A 23393-nucleotide genomic window follows, 5' to 3' on the forward strand; every position below is an offset into this window, starting at 1 on the left:
TAAATAAGAATAAAAAGTCCAAAATGTACCATTTTTTCCACGCCCAACCAGACATGGACATCTGTTTTCTCTGATCCCTACAATATCAATCGGGATCTGCTGGGTCGTGTGCCTGTGAGGTTGTTGCAAACACGATTTAAAACGCAGCAGGATCTCACCTTGCATATACATATGTTAGCAAACCAAAGATGAGATGGACGCGATGATGCCTTTCTCCAGGAATTACTTCCTTGAAACAAGAGTTTGGTTCAACAATTACTTAATGGAAAGCATAATGTGCACGGACAGCGACTTCAACATTTGGAAAATTGCATTGATATTCTCATGATTATCTTATGTGATCGCTAACTAGCTCAACTTTACTCGAAAATTATTTTTGTGCAAGAGGAATAATAATAGAATTCACATGTCAAAGAAAGGAAAATTATGAAGTCGTTAAATGAATATATTTTTGCTACGATGAGGCGCGCAGGGAGGATCTGCACGTAGAGATCATGCATCTGATATAAACACTGATGCCATTTATTAATTCGGTATTGCCTTATGGGTGAAACAACAGACCATGGTAACATTTTCCATCAAAAACCCCTTTGCATGTGTCTCCCCTGAGTTTCGAAGTTAAATGCAGAAAGCTCGCTTTTTAAGAAGACGCTTTATGGCTGTACACCCTGAAATGTTTGGGAGAGCATTACAGCTTTTAGAATTGAAGTTGCAGTTATTGAAAAGAACTGGCTGTGTCGCTGTCTACCAATGGAAAGCTCAACCACACAGATGGATCTATTGCCCCTCCCACACCCCAGAATAAAAACGTCAGACGCGACGAGAGAGGCCAGCAGTGCCTGCGTTTAGATTGCGGAATCAAGCTGAGGAAGATAGATTTCCCGTTTGTTTCGTAACGGTATTTAGAATATGTATGATTTTGTTTAAAGCTAGTAGTTGGAATCTTTTTACGGATTAACCTAAGAGATTCCTGGTTTTGGACATTGACTGCGCGGAACAATGGCGTACCTACCGAGGTTTGCCTTCACAGTGTTTGTTTGCATGTTTGCGATATATGCACCGGATCTAATCTCCGGGCAAATTCGTTATTCTATTCCCGAGGAAATCGAGCAAGGGGCATTTGTTGGCAATATCGCTCAAAATCTGGGCCTGAACATACGGCAATTGTCAGCTCGCAAATTTCGACTGAGCTCTGATAATGGCGGACGGTACATCAAGGTTAGTGCTGACAATGGAGTGTTGTCTATCCGTGAAAAAATCGACAGGGAACGTATTTGTGGAGAAGCGGATGTGTGTATTATACCCTTCGAAATTATTCTGGAAAATCCCTTGGAGGTGTATCGCGGAAAAATAGAGATTCTTGATGTAAATGACAATCCCCCTACTTTCCCGCACGGCAGCATTGCCTTACAGATATCGGAAGCGAGTGCACCCGGTGTACGTTTCCGCCTCGAAAGCGCAGAAGATCCTGACATTGGAATAAATACCGTGGCCGCCTACACAATCAGCTCTAGTGAGCACTTCAGTCTAAAAACACAGAAAACCGAGGACGGGTTTGTAATTGCCGCGTTGTTGTTGGAGAAATCATTGGATCGAGAGCTGCAATCATCATTTCAACTCTTGCTAACTGCGACTGACGGTGGAACCCCTCAGAGATCAGGCACAACTCAGATTCGCATTAATGTATTGGACATCAATGATAATCCACCAGTGTTCGACCAGGATATTTACAGGGGGAGTATAAGCGAGAACTCCGCCAATGGTATCTCGGTATTGAAAGTCAAAGCCCACGATATGGACGAAGGACTGAATGGGAGGATATCATATTCTTTTAGTGATGTCGCCGTGCTAAAGGTTCGTAATTTGTTCAGTTTAGACCCAGATACTGGAGAAATTCGAGTTGGTGGGCACTTGGATTTTGAAGAAACAAAGGTCTATTATCTAGATGTTCAAGCTATAGATCACGGCCCAGTTGCAATGACAGGACACTGCAACGTGTTGATCAAAATAATGGACGTAAACGACAATGCTCCCGAGATACAGGTGACAACAGCTTCCAATAAAATCTCGGAAAATGCTCCGCCAGGGACTTTGATAACGTTGATCAATGTTATGGATCGTGATTCTGGAGAGAACGGCCAAGTCCGCTGTTCGTTACCAAAGAACATACCACTTAAACTACAAACAGCATCGGATCATTACAAATTAATTACCAGTGAAATGTTGGACCGTGAAGCGATATCTCAGTATAATGTAGCTATTTCGGCATGGGACTTGGGGTCGCCTTCACTCTCCGCAAATCTAACCATCCAGATTACCATTTCAGACGTAAACGACAACGCCCCTTGGTTTGCTGAATCATCCTACAATGTATATGTGATGGAGAATAACGCCCCAGGTACACCCCTGTTCACAATATCTGCCATGGATGCTGATATAGAACAAAATTGCTATGTATCTTACTCCTTTGTGGATAATCACATAGAAAACTTGCCAGTTTCCACTTACCTCAGCATCAACGCAATTAACGGGACCATTTATGGGTTACACTCCTTTGACTATGAGAAACTCAAAAACTTCCAAATACAAGTTCAAGCCCGTGACGCAGGGGTGCCTCCATTGAGCAGCAGTGCTATGCTGAATGTGATCATCCTGGATCAAAATGACAATGCTCCGATATTTGTTTCACCGCCAGGACAGAGTGAATCGGCAGCAATGGAGATCGTGCCCCGGTCAGCGGGTCAAGGGTACCTGGTCACCAAGATAATGGCAACTGATGCAGATTCTGGTCAGAATGGTCGGTTCATTTATCAGATAGTGAAATCTACTGATCCCAGTTTGTACAAAGTTGGCCAAAATTCCGGTGAAATTAGAACAGCGCGCAACATCCTACAGTCAGATATTTCTGTACAAACACTGGTCATCTTGGCGAAGGACAACGGGCAGCCAAGCCTCTCCAGTACGGTTACAATTAACATTAAAATATTGGAGAACAGCACTGAAGGAATCGCGGATACAAGCATCTTATTGATGGATCCTGAATATTTCTCTGATCCAAACGTTTATTTAATCGTCATTTTCAGTTGCACTTCCGTTGTCTTTCTTCTGATCATTATTCTGTTGATTGGCATCAAGTGTAAACAAGACGGAAATAATATTCAAGAGTATAACTCCCGCAGTTATTGTTACAATCGTGGAGATTCTCACGATACGTTTAAAGGAAGGCCTGCCATGGAGGAAACTCTACGCTATCCTGGGACTGGTCGGGTAGTCCGAGTTGCAGATATGAATCATTACTCGGTCTGTCTGTCTCCAGAGTCAGCGAAAAGTGATTTTCTCTTCTTGAAGCCATGCGGCGCTTCCACCTCTCAAGCTCAAAGCTAAATTGCGCTGATGTGTAGTATAAAGGAACACTATTAAAAATAATGCAGCCATTTTTTCTGCGCAAGAATCTGAATCGGTGCTAATGAAATATGTGAGAACACATTCCATTGTTGCATGGTTCTCTTTCGCTTTATGCGAATACGGTTGTTGTAATTGTGAAAAATAAATTGCTCCTGCAACTGGAATGAAAGTATCTTGAAATTGTGTCTGTTAATTCCGACGGCAGACCTTCTGCTAGTCATTGGATAACATGCACTAATTAGTTGCCATTTATTGGATTGCGTGTTTGATGTGGTTGTCTGGATCCCGTTACAAGTTGAAGTATTAATGTATGAAAATTGCGGTGAAAAGATTCCCGATCGCGTAACTATACTTTCCATTGGAATTGTAGATAAGTGCTCGTGCAAAAATGCCTAAGAACAAATAGCTGGCGCAGGAAATAAATCAACCCATATATTTGAATGACAAGTGATGGCAGATGCTGAGATCGTGAGCATAACTTACCAGACGAAATCAGCGATTCAGACCGCACCTGCGGAGCCCAACCAGCACAACTGTTAGGGTCGAGCCCATCGTGAGTACAGGAGAGGAAAGTTGTTGGTAGATAGAGACGAGGGGAAGGCATAGAATAAACGATAGCAAGTGGTAGTTTGGATTCAGGTGAGGAAGGCATTTTATAACCATATAACCATATAACAATTACAGCACGGAAACAGGCCATCTCGGCCCTTCAAGTCCGTGCCGAACACTTTTTTTTCTCCCCCTAGTCCCATCTACCTGCACTCAGACCATAACCCTCCATTCCTTTCCCGTCCATATACGTATCCAATTTATTTTTAAATTATAACATCGAACCTGCCTCCACCACTTCCACTGGAAGCTCATTCCACACAGCTACCACTCTCTGAGTAAAGAAGTTCCCCCTAATGTTACCCCTAAACTTCTGTCCCTTAATTCTCAAGTAATGTTGTCTTGTTTGAATCTACCCTACTCTCCATGGGAAAAGCTTATCCACATCAACTCTGTCTAGCCCTCTCATCATTTTAAAGACCTCTATCAAGTCCCCCCTTAACCTTCTGCGCTCCAAAGAATAAAGACCTAACTTGTTCAACCTTTCTCTGTAACTTAGTTGCTGAAACCCAAGCAACATTTTGGCAGTTCATTCATGGGGAGGAGAGCATACGTTGAGCAGAACAGACTGAATCTCCATTCTTAGATTAAACTGAATGCTCCAATGTCTTCCTGTTGCGGAATAGAAGCGGAAAATCGACGTTGTCCATGGAAAAATGAGGATTGGCATGCAATTTGCAAGTTAAATAAGTGGTGAGCTGTTTCCTGATGGAGAGGTTATATATTTCGTCACTGAGCACAGATGATCCTTCTCTACCTGTTTAGTAGTTCAAAAGTATGTGGCCTTCATCAATCCTTGTTGCGGGCTTCTGACCCTTCCGATCACTCACCGTCCTTTGGAAGTTTCCATGAAACCACAAAACGTGTAACACTTTTCTTTTACCAAATCCTTTCCAGCACCCAACATTCTTTCAGGTGAAGCAGTGATTTTCTTGCTCTTCTGTCAATATAACGTGTGTATTTGGCCTTCCCAAAGTGATGACACTGTATTGGAGACATTGAAAGAGGGTTGTGCCATTGTTTTGTAAAGCACATTCGTACAGTCTGTAGTAGGATCTCGACCAGAAACATCACTCATTCCTTCTCTCCAGAGAAGCTGCCTGTCCCGCTGATTTACTCCAGCATCTGTGTCTATCTTCACGTGCGTACAGTCTGCAGGAATTAAGCTGATATTTCTGTTTACATAACATTTTTTATCACAATTTCAGTACAAGTTAACATTTTTGTTTCTGACTTCCAGCACTGTTGGAACACGGACAGAACAAAAGTGCGCGGTTGAAAAAGTGAACCATCTTCCATATGGACAAGTTGGACTCTGGAACTCAGCACTGTTGTCTGTTATCATTTCGGTTCGGTTTTCACTATTTTCAATTGAGGTGTAGAAACATAGAAACATAGAAGATCGGTGCAGGAGGAGGCCCTTTGGCACCGCCATTCATTGTGATCATGGCTGATCATCCACAATCAGTAACCCGTGCCTGCCTTCTCCCCATATCCCTTAATTCCGCGAGCCCATAGAGCTCTCCTTTAAATTCACCCAGTAAATTGGCCTCCACTGCCTTCTATGGCAGAGAATTCCACAAATTCACAACTCTCTGAGTGAAAAATATTTTTCTCATCTGAGTATTAAATGGCTTCCCCTTTATTCTTAGACTATGGCCCCTGGTTCGGGACTCACCCAACATTGGGATTTTTTTTCATGCATCTATCTTGTCCAGTCCTTTTATAATTTTATATTTCTATAAACATAGAGCATAGAAACACACCCTTCGACACACCGCGTCTACGCTGACAATAATGTTTATCTACATTAATTCAACATTGGTATATTTTACATATCCACCAATTCCTCGCATTTTCACATTACCGTTAAGTAACGTTGACACATTTGCGTTTTCCTGTCTCCACCTATAGCGCCAATTCAATCCAGATGTAATTCTTCATTTCAGATATGATGAGACCGCTGGGCCGCTTTACATCTCCTCCCTCTTATCTTAAAACTACATCTTCTAATTTTGGACGTCCGTACCATTTGAAATGACTATTGGTCAACTGCCCTACCTGTGTCTCTCATGATTGAATATATCGCTCTCATAACTTCCCTCAACTGTGTTGAAACACGTTTATTCATGGATAACCCCTTGAGATGGACAGTCATCTCGTTTTCGAGGGGGTCCAACATAGAACATACAGCACAAGACATAACATACATAGAGGCTCTCATTGACCCACCTACCCACACACCAATCCCCAAACCCCTCCATCCCCACGTGTTATAGTTTATAACAGTTGTTAATTGGCTTTACATATCCAATAATAATAATAGTTATTTGTTACAGCATAATGTTGATGCATAATACCATATACCACCTATCATACATCGTACGTTAATACATACTATCAACATTATTACATGATATACTATTTCATGATATTGTGACATAATACAATATAAGACCTTGTTACACATAATACATAAGTGTAATGGCCATGCATATACAATAGTTATGCCAAATGATCACACACAGAGCCAGCTAGATAAAGGAGCTCAAAGACTCTAATACTAGAAACAGGTACATGGTTTTATAAGGAAGGGTAAAAGTGTATTTTTAAATAGACGAAATTAGCTAATAGTTCTTATGGTACTAGGCAGAGTGTTTCAGTCAGAAGGAGCTTTGAATTTAAATGCACGTCTCCCAATTTCTTTGTTAGTTCTTGGGATGAAAAAGAAGGGTTGCTGAATATGTCTTAGTGAATATGAGGGTGTGTATGGTAATAGGTCTTGTTTTAAATAAGAAGGGTAATTGGGATGGATGCATTTAAAGATGAACTGGAACCAGTGGTAACATCTTCGAGCGTGGGGGGATAACCAGTTTAGAGTTTCGTACATAGAACAGTGGTGAGTTATATATGGACACCTTAAAATAAATCTGCAAAGACTATTATAAACTACATTGAGGGGTTGAAGATGTGTATCAAATGTATTCTGATAGACAATATCAGCATAATCCAGTGTTGGTAGTAGTAGTTGAGAGACAATTATTTTTCTCATCTGAAAGGTGAAACAATTTATATGGCGGTAAAGAATAGCTAGATTACAGCTGAGTTTTTTAGTAATCATCTCACTATGCTGCGTAAATGAAAGCGTTGGGTCGAGCCAAACACCAAGATATTTGAAGTTCAATACTTGTTCTAATGGTGATCCTTCATTAAATGATATAGTCAGATCAACAGAATTACCAAGACCTTGTCTGGTACCAAATAACATACTGCATGATTTATTTTTATTTAAAATTAATTTGTTAAATAATAGCCATTTCTGAACAGAAGTAAGATCTGATTGAAGGGATCTTTCAATTTCAGATGTGTTAGTACTAGATGTATATAGCACTGCATCGTCGGCATATAGTTGTGTTTGACAGTCAGAACAGATATTACGGAGGTCGTTTATGAAAATAGAGACAAGGAGTGTTCCCAAAGACGAACCTTGCGGGACCCTCTTCTCAACAATTAAGGAAATGGATTGACTTCCATTAAAGGTGACACATTGGCGTCTGTTATGAAGGTATGAGTTAAACCACAGTAGATTGTTTTGAGAAAGACCAATAGAGTAAAGTTTATCAAGCAGTAGGTAGTGGTCAACAACATCAAAGGCCTTGGTTAAATCAAAAAAGATGGCACCGGTGAGTTTACCATCCTCAGAAGCAGTGAACACATCGCTGGTGAGTTTTAACAGAGCTGTAGTTGTGGAGTGATTAGGTCTGAACCCAGACTGGCGTGGAGATAGAATGTTGAAAGTTGAGACATAATGTGATTGAACACTAGTTTCTCGAGGATTTTAGCCACCGAGTTGATAATTGAGATGGGGCGGTAATTGTTAATATCGTGTGGGTCGCCTCCCTATGCAGTGGAGTAACATTGGCACACTTCCATGTGGAAGGGAGGGTACATGTTGAGAAGGACAAATTAAACAGGTCGCATAGTGGGTACATTAGAATATTAGCTCCTAACTTAATGAATTTAGTCTCAATACCAGCTGGTCCAGATCCACAATCATCCTTTAATTCATTAATAGCATGTTGAACGTCAACAGGTTTTATTTTTTGAAAAGAAAAAGAGCTTCTACATGTAGAGGTAGCTGGAAAGTCACATATAATAGATGAGTCAAATACAGTAGAGCTACATACAGTGGATAAGTGCTGGTTGAAAGCATTGGATATAACAGCAGGGTCCTGAATGATGTCATTGTTGACCCGAATCTGAGTGCTGATATTTTGTTTTGATTTATTAAGAACATTATTTAGTCTTTTCCAGACATTTTTTGGATTATGCATGTCTTCAGAAAGATGTTTTTTTTAAATGACTTGATTTAGCATTACGTGTTTTTGTCATGCACTGATTCCTTAAGGACCTATATTTTTTCCCAATCAGCAGGGTCCTTTGTTTCCCTGAAAGTCTTCCAGACTTTATCCCGCTCATTAAAAAGGTTGATCAAATCAGCACTAATCCATGGTAAATGTTTTCCCTTGACTTTTATTTCTCTCCAGGGGGCATGCTTATCGATAACTATTGTGACTTCAGTGTATAAATAATTCCAGGCATCCTCGACAGTTGGTATAAGTTGAAACCTGTCCCAGTTTATTGCAGTCAGGTCATGCATATAATTATCATAATTAAAATTTCTACATTGTCTAACACGAATATGTTTAGGAGGGAGACGGGAAGGTTTAATCTTCCACACACAGAAAATAGCAGAATGATCGCTAAAGCAATCTGACAAAACACCAGATGTTAAGATTCGGTCAGGTTGGGTAACAAGAATCCAATCTAATAGTGATGTAGAATTGCCATGAACTCTGGTAGGTTCGTAGATTAACTGGGTCAGGTTTATACTTTTACGCAAGTTTTTGTCGTTAGAAGAGGAGCGATCGAGCCAGTTTTTATTGAAGTCACCAAGAAGCACTAATTCACATGGGTGTTCAATAGAGGTGAGAGTGGAAATTAGGGACTTAGTTGAGTCAGGATGAACAGGGGGGGATCGATAGATAGTGCCGATAATTAGATGTTTATTTTCATGCAGTTTTAACCTAATGAAAAGGCTTTCAAAGAGAGATGAGGTTACTTTAGGGATGGCAGGTTCAGATATAAAGCGAGTTGACACATAACAAGCCACACATCCAGCTCTCGTAGGCCTATCTGCTCTATATAATGCAAAATTATCAATATGAATATCATTGTCACAAATTTCACTATGTAACCATGTTTCTGAAAATGTTATTATGTCAGGTTTATTCTGTGCAATCCAAACTCTAATTAAATCGATCTTTGGAAGAAGACTCCTAATGTTCAAATTGATGATTTTAGGCCTTTAGCTGTATCAATTGTGGATCTATTGGGTGTAGATACGTTTGGGGGAGTGGGGCAGGGAAATAGCATGATAAAGGGGACGAGAGAGCCACATACACAGATTGACACAAACACACACACACAGAAGACAGGACAGACAACGCACACAAGATCAGGCTGCGTCATTGAGAGAGAGAGAGAGAGAAAAAGAAAAAAAAAGCGAGCATACACACCTCAGTCTGCATAGCTCATATTTATGCAAATAGATCAAAGTATGAGGTCCTGGACCATTTATGTTTAAATTAATGGGGCATTATGAAGCCCAAAATAACAACTCATATTATCGCATATGGTTAATAAAAACTAAAACTAAAAAGAGAAAAAATCTAGATTAAACTTCATATGCCTTTAATTGTCAATTTATCAAATTTCAATATTCAAATAATTGGTAATTGATTATAATCAATTGTTTATAGGGACCAATCCTTTACCATTCAAACAACCTTTTACATTTCGTATAGAAAAATAAAACTCGACTCTTTTACGGCAATTGCGACACTTTTTACGGCCATGCCAGCTACAACTCTCATGCCAGCTACAACTTTGCAAATAAGACAGAAAAATTCAATGCTGGTCCAGCGGTTAAATAATTACAAGAGGAGCCGCCGGCATCATTTTATCAAAATCAAAAGTTGAGTAGGAAAATTATAGAAAAAATACAACAAAAACCAGCTAAACACAAAGTTCATCGGCAGACAACATTATTGTGCTAACGCTATCACCAGCCACTGGCCACCAACATTAGGCTGTTATATCAGAGTGCATGGAGGAGTTAATGGAGGAGAGCTCACTGTAGATGTTCCTTTAACATAGTGATCTCACCACTACTAACCACTCCCTATATCACAAGTATAAATGTAACCTCCCCACCCCTTGATCTCTCTCTAGCTCGTGTGACGGACCACGTACAGCTAGTGCAGTATTGTTTGTGAGTTAATAATAAAAGCAGTAAAGACAACAGTGCGTTCTTGTAACTCTTTACATGGTGTCACAATCGTGGCTCTGCGCCTCCTGTTCTCCTGTTATCCTGTTTTTTTTATTTGACCCAGTAACCTACCCTTCTCTATCTCTCGTGCCATGGCTACCTCGTGCCGCAAACCAGATCCTCTTATCTTCGACTCGGACATTGCCCACCGTTGGGATATCTTTAGACGCGACTTTCAGCACTACGTGACGATCGCCCATCCCGCAGCCACCGCCGAGATGCGGGCGTCTCTCCTCCTCAACATAGCCGGCCCCGCTGCCCTGGAACGATCCGAGTCGTTCGTCTATGCTGCAGGTGAAGATGCGCGAGACCCGGTATGTCTTATGGCTAAGTTCACCGCGATGTGCGACATCCCCACTAACTGTATTCTAGAGCGGTTCAAGATGTTCAATCGGCGTCAGATCATTGACGAGTCCGTTGATAACTACATCGCCGCGTTGCGACACATGGCAAGACGTTGTCGCCTGGACGCTCTCACACCAGATCAAGTGACCAGGGACATTCTTGTATATGGCCTTTTAGACTATAAGCTTAGGGCTGAACTTCTGCGGAAGCCCGACCTGTCCTTAGACGAGGCTCTACACGCCGCCCGCATGGCTGAGGCGGTTGCCTCGGCTTCGTCGCCCGCCGGTCATGACATTAACTTTGCCAGTGCTGCTGCCCGCCGGCGGTACACTGGCCCGCCACGGCAACAGGTCTCCCCTGCACCCGGCGTCGGCAGCCCACGGCGTTGCCCCAACTGCAACTTTTCCTCCCATCAGTTTAATGTGTGCCCAGCTTTGGGAAAGACATGTAACTTTTGCCAGAAATTGAACCATTTCTTTGCAGCTTGCCGCCCCAAGGGCAAGCCAGTACCAGCTCCACGGAGAATGTTAAACAACATTGCTCAGGCTGATAGCGAGTTTGATTCCCAGCACCAGCCTGACGAACTCCCTTTGTCTGATACCAGTCCCTCCCAGGGGGAGGCAGGCATCTTCTCGCTCTTAGATGCACATGCCCTGATAGCAGACCCTTCGGTCAGTGTTACTGTTAATGGTTCGACCTTCACTGCGAAACTAGACACGGGGGCAGTTACAAATGTAATGTCAACAAGCCTCTTCAAGAAGATTAGATCCGGTGAGAAAGTTACTGTTGACAACTCCCGCCTACATGCCTACGGGGGAGGGGTTCTCGTTCCCGTGGGAAAGGCAACCCTGCACTGCAAGATCCTGCAGGCCTCTCGGCCCCTCACTTTCTATCTGCTAGAATCTGACAGCGTTACCTTGCTGGGTGCCCAGGCGTGTCAAGATCTCGGCCTGGTCTCCTTCCACCGTGACATCCACCTGGTGCGTACCCTCATGGACCCCCTGCGGGAATACCCCGACCGTTTCGACGACAAGCTGGGCAAGCTGCCCAGCTGCTACAAGATTGTCGTCGACCCCGATGTCGAACCTGTGATCCGCCCGCCACACCGCGTCTCCTTCGCCATGAAGGACAAGGTGGAATCAACGCTGCGCGATATGGTCACCTGGGGCATCCTCAAAGAGGTGAGCGATCCCACCCGGTGGGTTTCCACCATGGTCGTTGCTGCGAAAAAGGACAAAAGTGAGATTCGCATTTGTATCAACCCCAAGGACCTGAATCTGGCGATCAAACGTCCGCACTACCCTATGCGGACTGTAGAGGACGTCGCTGCACAGGTCGGTCCAGCCACTGTCTTTTCTGTCCTTGACGCCAAGAGCTCGTTCTGGCAGGTACCGCTGGACGAGCGATCCTCCTACCTGACCACCTTCAGCACGCCTTTTGGACGTTTCCGTTTCCTCCGCATGCCATTTGGGATCAACTCTGCCAGCGAGGTGTTCCAGCGGACCGTGGAGCAGCTGTTTGCCGGTCTGCCGTGTGCCATAATCGTGGACGACATCCTGGTCTACGGGAAGGATGTAGCCGAGCATGACCTCCACCTTCGCCTGGTCCTCGACCGGGCTCGTGATATAAACCTCAAGCTCAACCCCAAGAAGTGCCGTTTCCGCGTCCCGGAGGTCACGTACGTGGGGCACGTTTTCACCGCCTCAGGTCTGAAGCCCGACCCGCAGAAAACGGCTGCCGTCTCCAGTATGTCTTCGCCCACTGACGTGCCAAGCCTGCAGCGCTTCCTAGGCATGGTCAATTACCTGGGGAAGTTCATCCCCGACCTCAGCGAAGTGAGCGCGCCTTTGAGGGAACTGACCAAGAAGGACGTCGCCTGGGTTTGGTTCCCGCACCATCAGTCGGCTTTCGAAGCCCTGAAGTCCCAGTTGGTCCGAGCACCCACTCTCAAATTTTTCGACCTGAAGCGCCCCATCGTCCTAACTTGCGATGCCTCGAAGTTCGGACTCGGTGCCACCTGCCTCCAGCTCTACGACAAGCTGCAGCTACCCGTCTCCTACGCTTCCCGCGCCATGACCTCTGCTGAGCAGCGTTATGCTCAGATCGAGAAGGAGCTCCTTGCCGTGGTGTTTGCCTGCTCGAAGTTCAAGGATTACATCCTTGGCAACAACTTCGTTATCGAGACTGACCACCAGCCGTTGGTCACCATCCTGAACAAGCCGATACACGCCGCCTCATCCCGCCTGCAGCGTATGATGCTGCAGCTTCAACGCTTTACCTTTCAAATTGTGTACCGAAAAGGCAAGGACATGTTTGTGGCCGATACGCTGTCCCGTGCTCCCCTGCTATCCACTGCCCAACACCCATACGAGTCGTCCGATCTGATGGTGCTTAACCTTAACATTGTGCCTTCCCAGCAGATGCAATCCCTGGTCAAGCACACTGCCCTGGATCCTGCCCTGCAGCAGCTTGCCGACGTCATCAGGCAGGGCTGGCCAGACCGCCGTTCATCTCTACCTGCCGGTGCTGATCCGTACTTCCTGGTCCGCGATGAGCTCGTCCTGCACGACGGCGTGGTGGTGAAGGGACACAAGGTGGTCGTGCCCGCTGCGCTGCACGCTCACTACTTCGAATCCGCCCACCACGGTCATCCTGGGGCCGGGTCACACGCCCAGAGTCAATTCTACTGGCCCGGCATGGCCGAATACATCCGAGACAGGGTCTCCGCCTGCGCGACCTGCAATATCCTCGCTCCCCGTCCGCAACGCCAGCCACTTCTGCAACAGCCTGCCCCTGAACTTCCATGGATGGCTCTCGCCACTGACATTTTCGAGTGGCGTGGCAAGCACTTTCTGGTCCTTGTTGATTCTTATTCCAGCTGGTTCGAAGTTGATCAGCTGCACTCCCTCTCCTCTTCGGCCGTCATTGGCAAGCTGCGCCGCCACTTCGCAACCTTCGGCTCCCCGGCGACCCTGCAATCTGACAACGGCAGCCAGTTCACCAGTGCCGAGTTCCGGGGTTTCGCTGCCAGCTGGAACTTTCGTCATTTCACCAGCAGTCCAGAGTACCCGCAGAGTAACGGCCTGGCGGAGCGCGCTGTCCGCAGTGCCAATGACTTGCTGGAGCATTGTAGACTGTCCGAATCCGATTTCTACTTAGCCCTTCTTAATATCCGCAACATCTCCCGCGACGCTGCCCTAGGCTCGCCGGCCAAACGGCTGATGTCTCGCACTACGAGACCTCCACTCCCTGTGACCCAGCGGTCCCTCGTGCCCTCTCCCCTCCGGCCTGCTGCTGTCCAGGAGCGCATTGCTCACAAGCACGAAGTGCAGAAGCGCTCCCACGACCAGTCATGCCGCCCCCTTCCCCGTCTGTTCCCCGGCCAGGTCGTCCGGATGCAGTCCCCCTCAGGTCCCTCTAACCTTGCCACCGTTGTCGGCGATGCTGGATCGCCGCGCTCCTACCTGGTCAACCACGACGGCACCATTTACAGGCGGACGCGCCAACATCTTCGGCCCGTCAACGAGCCTCCTCCGCCTCCTGCCGTCCCTTTCTCCCCTCCCCTGAACGAAACTCTGCCTGCCGCCCCGCGAATGCCTCGGTCCCTGCCTTCCCAGCTCTCCCAGCCTCACTCGCCGCCTGCTTCCCCTAGCTCGCCTGCCAGTCCACCCGATCCCACCTCTGGGTCCCCGCCTCTGCCTCCGTCGGCTCTTTCTGCTCCGGGTTCCCCGGCTCCTTCCACCGCCCCGGCTACTGCTCTTCCTGCAGAGGGAGGAGATGGCGAGCTGCGGACCCGGTCCGGCCGACTGGTTAAGCCGCCTGTCCGTTATGGTGATTTTGCTTAGCTGTATGCTCCTCTGCTTGTTTAACTGTTTACCTACCTGCTCGTAGCGCATGAGACGTGGTCGCTATGTCACTACTGTATTGTTTGTTTCCAAGGGAAAGGATGTAGATGTTCCTTTAACATAGTGACCTCACCACTACTAACCACTCCCTATATCACAAGTATAAATGGAACCTCCCCACCTCTTGATCTCTCTCTAGCTCGTGTGACGGACCACGTACAGCTAGTGCAGTATTGTTTGTGAGTTAATAATAAAAGCAGTAAAGACAACAGTGCGTTATTGTATCTCTTTACACTCACCAAGAAATGTCTCAACTTCATCAGGAGTGCGAAAGAACTGTGTCTTGCCAGCGTGGACAACTCTCAGTGTGCAGGGAAAGATCAATGCGTATTTGATGTCACGGTCGCGTAGCTTCTTCTTAGCTGCATCATACTCCCGGCGTCTCTGGACAAGACCAGCGCTGAAGTCCGGGTAGATATGAACCCGAGCTCCGTTGTACTCAAGGGGCACATTTTTCTCCCGGGAGAGCTTCATTCCTCAGCTTATCCTGGAAATAGTGGAACTTCACCAGGATCGGCCTCGGACCCTTGGCTCTGGAGTTATCCTTGCGACCGGTACGGTGACAGCGCTCAATCACTAGAGGAGTGGGGAAATTCGCTTCACCGAGAAGCTGCGGTATCAGACGACCATGAATCCGGTGATATCTTTGGACTCGACCCTCTCGGGGATGCCGACGAAACGTAAGTTGGAACGTCTGCTTCTGTTCTCAGCGTCATCTGCCCAATTTTTCAGGTCAGCGTTTTCTTTTTCAAGTGATTTTACACGTCCAACCAGGTCTATTATATTATCCTCGTTGGAGCTAACTCTTTGCTCAAGCTCCGTTACATGATCTGCAAGCGTTTGAAGTGAGCCTTCAATGTTAGTCAGGCTTGCTCCAATTGGATCTATTTTATTGTCCATGTGTAATATCATGTTGAGCTGCATTTGCTGCATGTTATCCAAGACATTTTGGAGGGCAATTGGCTCGCCCATTGTAAGGCCAGTAGTCTTTTCCACTCAATGAAATAGTAGAAGGTAGAAGGTAGTCCAGTAATTAGTTATTTTTAGTGCTAAAGTTGTTTTACCTTGCTTTTTAGATTCACCAAAAGTTGTTCATTGACACCAGGAGAGTTAGAGTGGAAAAGGTATCTCAGAACGCCATCAGTAGACAAATAGTTGAGCCAGCAGACTAGAGCTTGTTACAAACCCTCACGCAGCAACAGCAGCCATCTTGTTAGCTGCCCTACCTGTGTCTCTCATGATTGAATATATCGCTCCCATAACTTCCCTCAACTGTGTTCACTGCAGGGAATACAGTTCTCGCCTATCCAACCTGCCATGCTAAAGTAAACCCTGCTGTCCTGACAAATCTTCTTGGAGTCTGCCTTTCTCCCCCACTGGCTTAAACAAACCCTTTCTTCAGTGTGCTGCCTAGACGTGCACAGAATGATGCAAATCCAGCCAATGCAATGTTTTGTTTAACTAAAACTAAATTCTTGCATTCAATACCGCTGCTAAGGTAGGCGACCATGCCAAATGCCTTCATCACAACTTGTCTACACGTGTTCCCATTTAAACAAAAAAAAACAACTTTCTTTTACCACACATCCACTTCAGTTTGTTAACAGGAACATGTCCCATTCCCTTGCTATTAGCCATTCATTAAATAAGCTATTACAGAAACAATGAAGCATAGTTTGTCCTAACAGCTCCATCAACTACTGCGTATATTCGTCTCCTTTATTCCCATCCTCACCTACTGAAAAAAAACGTATTTTCATTCTTTCACAGTACTGATTACATTCCTCAGGTGATATTTGAGTCGGTGAGTGTTTTCAGCAATTGCTAAATCACGATAGCAGCATGTTTCGTGTTTAGTGTAAGAATGATTCCCAATCTCACCTATAGTTTTTCGTGGTGATTTTGATTTTCAGGTTTTATTACAAATGATGGATGATATTTATTTTAGGATTTGATTTTTTGATACTTTCGCCTGTTTCGGTTATTGTATTATATCCCCGCTGTTATGGGATATTAAAATGTAAATCCCAGAGCTAAATTGAGAATGTCGTCCAATAGGCATCTATTTGACCTATTGCGGCACCAGAAATCTTCGCAAATCTTGCAACCAATGGAGAACATGACCAATACACCATTTTTGATTAATATTGTATCCTCTGCGACTTGCCTCATTTGTAAGTTGCCAGGATCATGCCCGACTTTTAGCATCCATTGTAAACTCCAGTAGCAGAAATGAAACTACAATTTTCTGATCACATTATAACTCAACGTTCACTGCAAATGCCATTTTATAGTGTAAATATAGTACCAAGAGATTAGTGTTAATCAGGGCGCATTTTAAACGAACAATCACCTGCAAATCAATGGGCAATTAAGTCAAATTTGCAAATTTCAACAACGGAACCATTGGATGGAAAAACATGAAACGTAGTTTCGCAAAGGAAATAATACTTCAAAAGTTCACCAAATTTCCCGCGCTCAACCGTACACAAATCCTTATGTTCCACGCTTCCCCTCATATGTCCGGGTCTGCGGGTTATGTGCCTGTGAAACTGCTGCATGCAAGATTTATTTTGCAGCAATCCCTCACCTTAGTTTTGCATGTGTCAACAAACTCGTCTTGACATGGACGTGACGATGTCTTTATCCAATAATCACTTACTTCAAACAGGAATTTTCTTCAATAATTGCCCAGTCGAAAGTAGTATGTTCACGAAAACCTTCTCCAATATATGAAAAGTGATAATGCATGTTTTAAGATTATATCCTCTGATTACGGTGGAGGTTAACTTCGCATAAAGTATTTTTGTTAGAGAGGGCATGATAATAGACTTCACATGTCAAACAAGGAATCATTACGTAATCGTTATATGAATATATTTTCTTCCTAACCTTATGTGCGACTGTGAGAGATCCAACAACTGTAGGTAAAGATATGTTTCCGATATGATAGGTTGCATCATAGAAATACCGATGCCATCCATTTATTCTCTATTGCATTATGACTGTCCCGTTTTAACGTTCTGGGTCAAAAACCCTCGGAACATGTGAATTGCGAAGTTAAATGCTGCAAGCAAAATAACCATTGTTGTTTTTTTAATACGTGTTATGGCTGCACACCTTTAAATAACAGGAGAGCAGTGCAGCTTTAAGAATTGTAGCTGCAATTGTCGAAAAGAACTGGTCGTGTCGCTGTCCACCAATGAGAAGTTCAAGTGCACAGATGGATCCATTGCCCCTCCCACATCCCAGAATAAAAACGTCAGACGCGACGAGAAAGGCGAGCAGTGTCTGCGTTTGGATTGCGGAATCGATGTTAGGAGGAAAATATCCCGACGGTTCCGAGTTTGTATTTAGATTATATATATATATTTAAATCTTGTGCTTGGAACATGTTACGGATTACGTGAGGAGAGGCCTGGTTTTGGACATTGACTGAGCGCGGAACAATGGCGTACCGACCGAGGTTTGCCTTCACTGTATTTGTGTGCATGTTTACGAAATGTGCACCTGGTCTAATTTCGGGGCAAATGCATTATTCTGTTCCCGAGGAAATGGAGCAGGGGGCATTTGTTGGGAATATCGCCGAGGATTTGGGGCTTAATGTATGGCAATTGTCTGCTCGCAAATTACGACTGAATTCTGATAATGGCGGACGGTACCTGAAGGTTAATTTGGAGAATGGAATATTGTCTCTTCGTGAAAGAATCGACAGGGAACGTATTTGCGGACAGGACGATAAGTGTACTATATCTTTCGAAACAATACTGGAGAATCCTTCCGAGGTGCATCGCGGAAAAATCGAGATTTTTGATGTAAATGACAATGCGCCCACTTTCCCGCACAGCAGCATTGTGCTACAGATATCGGAAGCGAGCGCACCCGGTGTACGTTTCCGTCTCGAGAGCGCAGATGATGCTGACATTGGAATAAATACCGTGGCCGCCTACACAATCAGTTCCAGTGCGTACTTTAGTCTAAAAACACAGAAAACCGATGACGGGTTTATAATCGCTGAATTGCTGTTGGATAAATTTTTGGACCGAGAGATGCAATCATCATTTCAACTCTTGTTTACTGCGACTGACGGTGGGACCCCTCAGAGATCAGGCACAACTCAGATTCTCATTACTGTATTGGACTTCAATGATAATCAGCCTGTGTTCGATCGTGATATTTACAGGGGAAGCGTAAGCGAGAACTCCACCAAAGGTACCTCAGTGATGAAAGTCAAAGCAAATGATATGGACGAAGGACAGAATGCTAAGATAACATATTTGTTTAGTGATGTTGCCGTGCGAAAAGTTCGTAATTTGTTCCGTTTAGACCCAGTTACCGGGGAGATTCGCATTGAAGGGCCCTTGGATTTTGAACAAGCAAACGGTTATGCTCTAGATATTAAAGCTGTGGACCACGGCTCGCCTGCAATGACTGGACACTCCAAAGTGCTGATCAAAGTAATTGATGTGAACGATAATGCACCCGAGATAAAGGTGACATCAGCTTCCAACAAAATCCCGGAAAATGCTCCGCCAGGAACTTTCGTAACGTTGATCAGTGTTATGGATCGAGATTCTGGAGAGAACGGCCAAGTACGCTGCCAGATCCCAAATAAAATTTCATTTAAACTACAATCAGCGACGGATCATTACAAATTAATTACCAGTGAAATGTTTGATCGTGAAGTGATATCTGTGTATAAAATACTTATCTCAGCTTGGGACAAGGGGTCGCCATCACTATCCGCAAATATAACCATTGAGATTATAATTTCAGACGTTAATGATAACACTCCACGGTTTGCTGAAACTTCCTACAACATTTATGTCATGGAAAATAATGCTCCGGGTGCGTCCATTTTCACAGTAACTGCAACGGATCCTGATCTGGAGCAGAATTCTTATATTTCCTACGCTTTTCTGGAGAATCAAGTCAAAAATTTGCCAGTGTCCACTTACCTGACCATTAACTCGATGAACGGTACAATTTACGCGCTGCGCTCGTTTGACTATGAGCATGTCAAAAACTTCCAGATACAAGTTCAAGCCCGTGACGCTGGGGTGCCTCCGCTGAGTAGCAGCGCCACGGTGAATGTGATTGTCCTGGATCAAAATGACAACGCTCCGGTAATTGTGTCACCTTCGCAACAAGGTGGGTCATCAACAGAGGAGATCGTGTCCCGTTTAGCCGGTCAAGGGTACTTGGTCGCCAAGATAATGGCCACTGATGCAGATTCTGGTCAGAATGCGCGGCTCTTTTATCAGATGGTGAAATCTACCGATCCCAGTTTGTTCAACGTTGGGCAAAATTCCGGTGAAATCAGAACAGCGCGCAATATTTTGCGGACAGATGCTCCTACACAAAATCTGGTCATCTTGGTTAAGGACAATGGGCAGCCAAGCCTCTCCAGCGCCGTTACAATGAAAATTAGAGTTTTGGAGAACAGCACTGAAGCAATGTCCGAAAGCAGTACCTTGGTGAAAAATCCGGGGTTTTTTGCTGATCCAAATGTTTATTTAATCGTAATTTTCAGTTGCACGTCCGCTGTCTTTCTTCTGATCATCGTTCTGTTGATTGGCATCAAGTGTAAACAGGACAGAAGTGTTATCCAAGGGTATAACACCCCCAGTTATTGTTACAACCGTGGAGATTCGCAGGGCACGTTTAATGGAAGAGCCGTCATGGAGGAAACTTTACGCTATCCTGGGACAGGCCGGGTAGCCCGCGTGCCGGAATCGCATCAGTACTCTGTATGTCTGTCTCCAGAGTCAGCTAAATGCGATTTTCTCTTCTTGAAACCATGCGGAGCTCCTCTCTCTCAGGCTCAATGATGGGTATATTTAATGAATGGCCACTTTATATGAATCCATTAGTCTATACAAATATAATAATGGTTGTGTATGTAACATTTCAGTAAATAAATACTTCTGTCTGAAGAGGTGGTCCGATCCGAAATTTCGCCTCTCTCCTCCCCGCTCCTTCGGTTTTTCATGTCTGCGCAAAGATGGGCCAGTTGGTGTAATGGTCGAAATTAACATTCTCATCAAATGCAATCCAATCTTCTAAGAGTGGCACCGATTTTCTCTGAAGGGAATCTTGCTATTTGCAATTGAATGGACTTACACAAATGCAATCAAGCCTTCAAGCAAGAGTGGTACCAATGTTATTTGCCCAATTACGCGAAATATCTTTCTGTCTGGATCTAATTGTGTTAATGTGTTAATATTGGAACACTGCAATCAGAGCATTCATCGACAAGATCATCCATTGCATAAAAAAAGTCAAAATTACAAACGGGGACATGTCAAATGAAGACAACATTATTGAATACAATATGGTGATGCTGGAATCTTGGGGGCGGGGGGAGGTGTGGAGAAGCAAGCTGAAGGCGAAGAAGTGCGGCTTAGTGCCTCAACGGTAGAGTTGCTGCCTCAATCATCTCTGACCCCTCTCACCCTGGCCACAAACTCTTTGAAGCACTTCCATCTGGAAGGCGACTCCGGACTGTCAAAGCCGCCACAGCCAGACATTAAAAAACAGCTTTTATTCCGCACGAGCAGTAGCTCTACTCAATAACCGAAATTCTGCAGCCTCCTTTCGTTCTCGTATTTTATTTCATTCACATGTTTATACTATACTGTTTTATTCTTAATGTTTCTGCTTCATTCTTAATTGTTTACTGAATGTCGTGTTGTTAGTTGCGATCGGGGCACCAAGGCAAATTCCTTGTATGTATACATACTTAGCCAATAAACTTATTCATTCAAAACGTCAGAGACCCCGATTCAATCCTGACTACGGATGCTGTCTGTACGAAGTTTGTACGTCCCCACCTGTGACCGCATGAGTTTCCTCGGAGTACTTCGGTTTACTGCCACATACCAAAGACATGTAGGTTTATAGATTAATATCTATATTAATATTCTATTCACTTATTCGTTTTCTCCAAAGAAGCTGCCTGACCTGCTGAGTTACACCGGCATGTGTATCTATCTTCACGTGCGTACAATCTGCAGGAATTAAGCTGATATTTCTGTTTGCATAACATTTTTATTCACAATTTTTGCACGTTAACCTTTTTGTTTCTGACTTGCAGCACTATTGGAACAAGGGCAAAGCAAAGGCGCGCGATTGAAAAACTGAACTTCATCTTCCAAATGGACGTTGGAACCCTCTCGGTCTCAGCACTGTTGTCTGTTATCATTTCGGTTCGGTTTTTCCACTATTTTGCATTGAGGTGTAGAAACATAGAAAATAGTTGTAGGAGGAGGCCCTTTGGCGCCGCCACTCATTGTGATCATAGCTGATCATCCGCAATCAATAACCCGTGCCTGCCTTCTCCCCATATTCCTTGATTCCGCTACCCCTTAGAGCTCTATCTAACTCTCCTTTAAATTCAACCAGTGAATTGGCCTCCACTGCCTTCTGTGGCAGAGGATTCCACAAATGCACAACTCTCTGAGTGCAAAGTCTTTTTTTCCCATCGCAATTTTAAATGGCTTCCCCTTTATTCTTAGCCTCTGGTTCGGGACACCCCCAACATTGGGAAAAGATTTCCTGCATCTAGCTTGACCAGTCCTTTTATATTTTATATGTTTCTAAAGAATAGAACATAGAAACACGCCGCGTCTACGCTGACAATAATATTTATCTACATTAATTCAACATTTGCATATTTTATGATATATCCATCAATTCCACGCATTTTCACATTACCGTTAAGTACCTTTGACACATTTGCGTTTTCCTGTCTCCACCACCTGTAGCGCCAATTCAATCCTCATGTAGTTCTTCTTTTCAGACATGATGAGACCGGCGGACGGCTTTAAACCTCCTCCCTCTGATCTTAAACTACATCTTCTACTTTTGGACGTCCGTACCATTTGAAATTACTATTGGTCAACTGCCCCACCTGTTCCTCTCATGATTGAATATAGCGCTCTCAAGACTTCCCTCAACTGTGTTCACTGCAGGGAATACATTTATAGCCTATACAATCTGCCATGCTAACGTAAACCCTCCTATCCTGGCAACGTTCTTGGAGTCTGTTTTTTTCCCTCACTGGCTTAAACAAACCCTTTCTGCAGTGTGCTGCCGAGACTTGCACAGAATAATTCAAATCCAGCCAATGCAATGTTTTGTTCAACTAAAACTCAATTATCTCATTCAATACCGCTGCTAAGGGAGGCGACCATGCCATATGCATTAATCATAACCCTGTCTACGCGTGTTCCCATTTAAACAAAATACACTTTTCTTTTACCACATATCCATATCAGTTTGTTAATAGGAGCATGTCCCATTCCCTTGCTATTAGCCATTAATTAAATAATATATTACAGAAACAATGAAGCATAGTTTGCCCTAACAGCTCCATCAACCACTGCGTATATTTGTCTCCTTTATTCCCATCTTCACCCACTGAAAACACATTTTAATTTGTTCACATTTCTTATAAAGAATCTAAGACGTGAAGCGATAATTTGATTACCTTCCTCGGGTGATATTTGAGTCGGTGATTGTCTTCAGCAATTGTTAAATCACGATCGCAGCATGTTTCGTGTTTGGTGGAAGAATGATTCCCAATCTCACCTATAGTTTTTCGTGGTGATTTAGATTTTTTGCAGGTTTTATTACAAATGTTGGATTGATATTTATTTTAGGATTTGATTTTTTGCTACTTCCGCGTGGTTCGGTTATTGTAATGCCTCCCTGCTGTTATGCGATATGAAAATGTA

The 23393-nt window shown here is 44.3% G+C and overlaps 1 protein-coding gene across 1 annotated transcript in view; it reads left to right on the forward strand.

Moving 5' to 3' along the window:
- The window catches only part of LOC116978398, a 57254-nt gene extending 36242 nt beyond the window's left edge, over window positions 1-21012 (forward strand). Inside the window, 6 exon segments of the mRNA XM_033029518.1 lie at window positions 994-3379; window positions 10523-10699; window positions 10778-11256; window positions 15236-15335; window positions 17789-17950; window positions 18067-21012. Coding sequence (XP_032885409.1) covers window positions 994-3379; window positions 10523-10699; window positions 10778-11256; window positions 15236-15335; window positions 17789-17950; window positions 18067-20486 — 5724 coding nt within the window. The 3' untranslated portion in view covers window positions 20487-21012.
- Window positions 21013-23393: the final 2381 nt, after the last annotated feature.

Source organism: Amblyraja radiata, chromosome 11, assembly GCF_010909765.2.
Source record: "Amblyraja radiata isolate CabotCenter1 chromosome 11, sAmbRad1.1.pri, whole genome shotgun sequence".
NCBI classification, from domain to species: Eukaryota; Metazoa; Chordata; class Chondrichthyes; order Rajiformes; family Rajidae; genus Amblyraja; species Amblyraja radiata.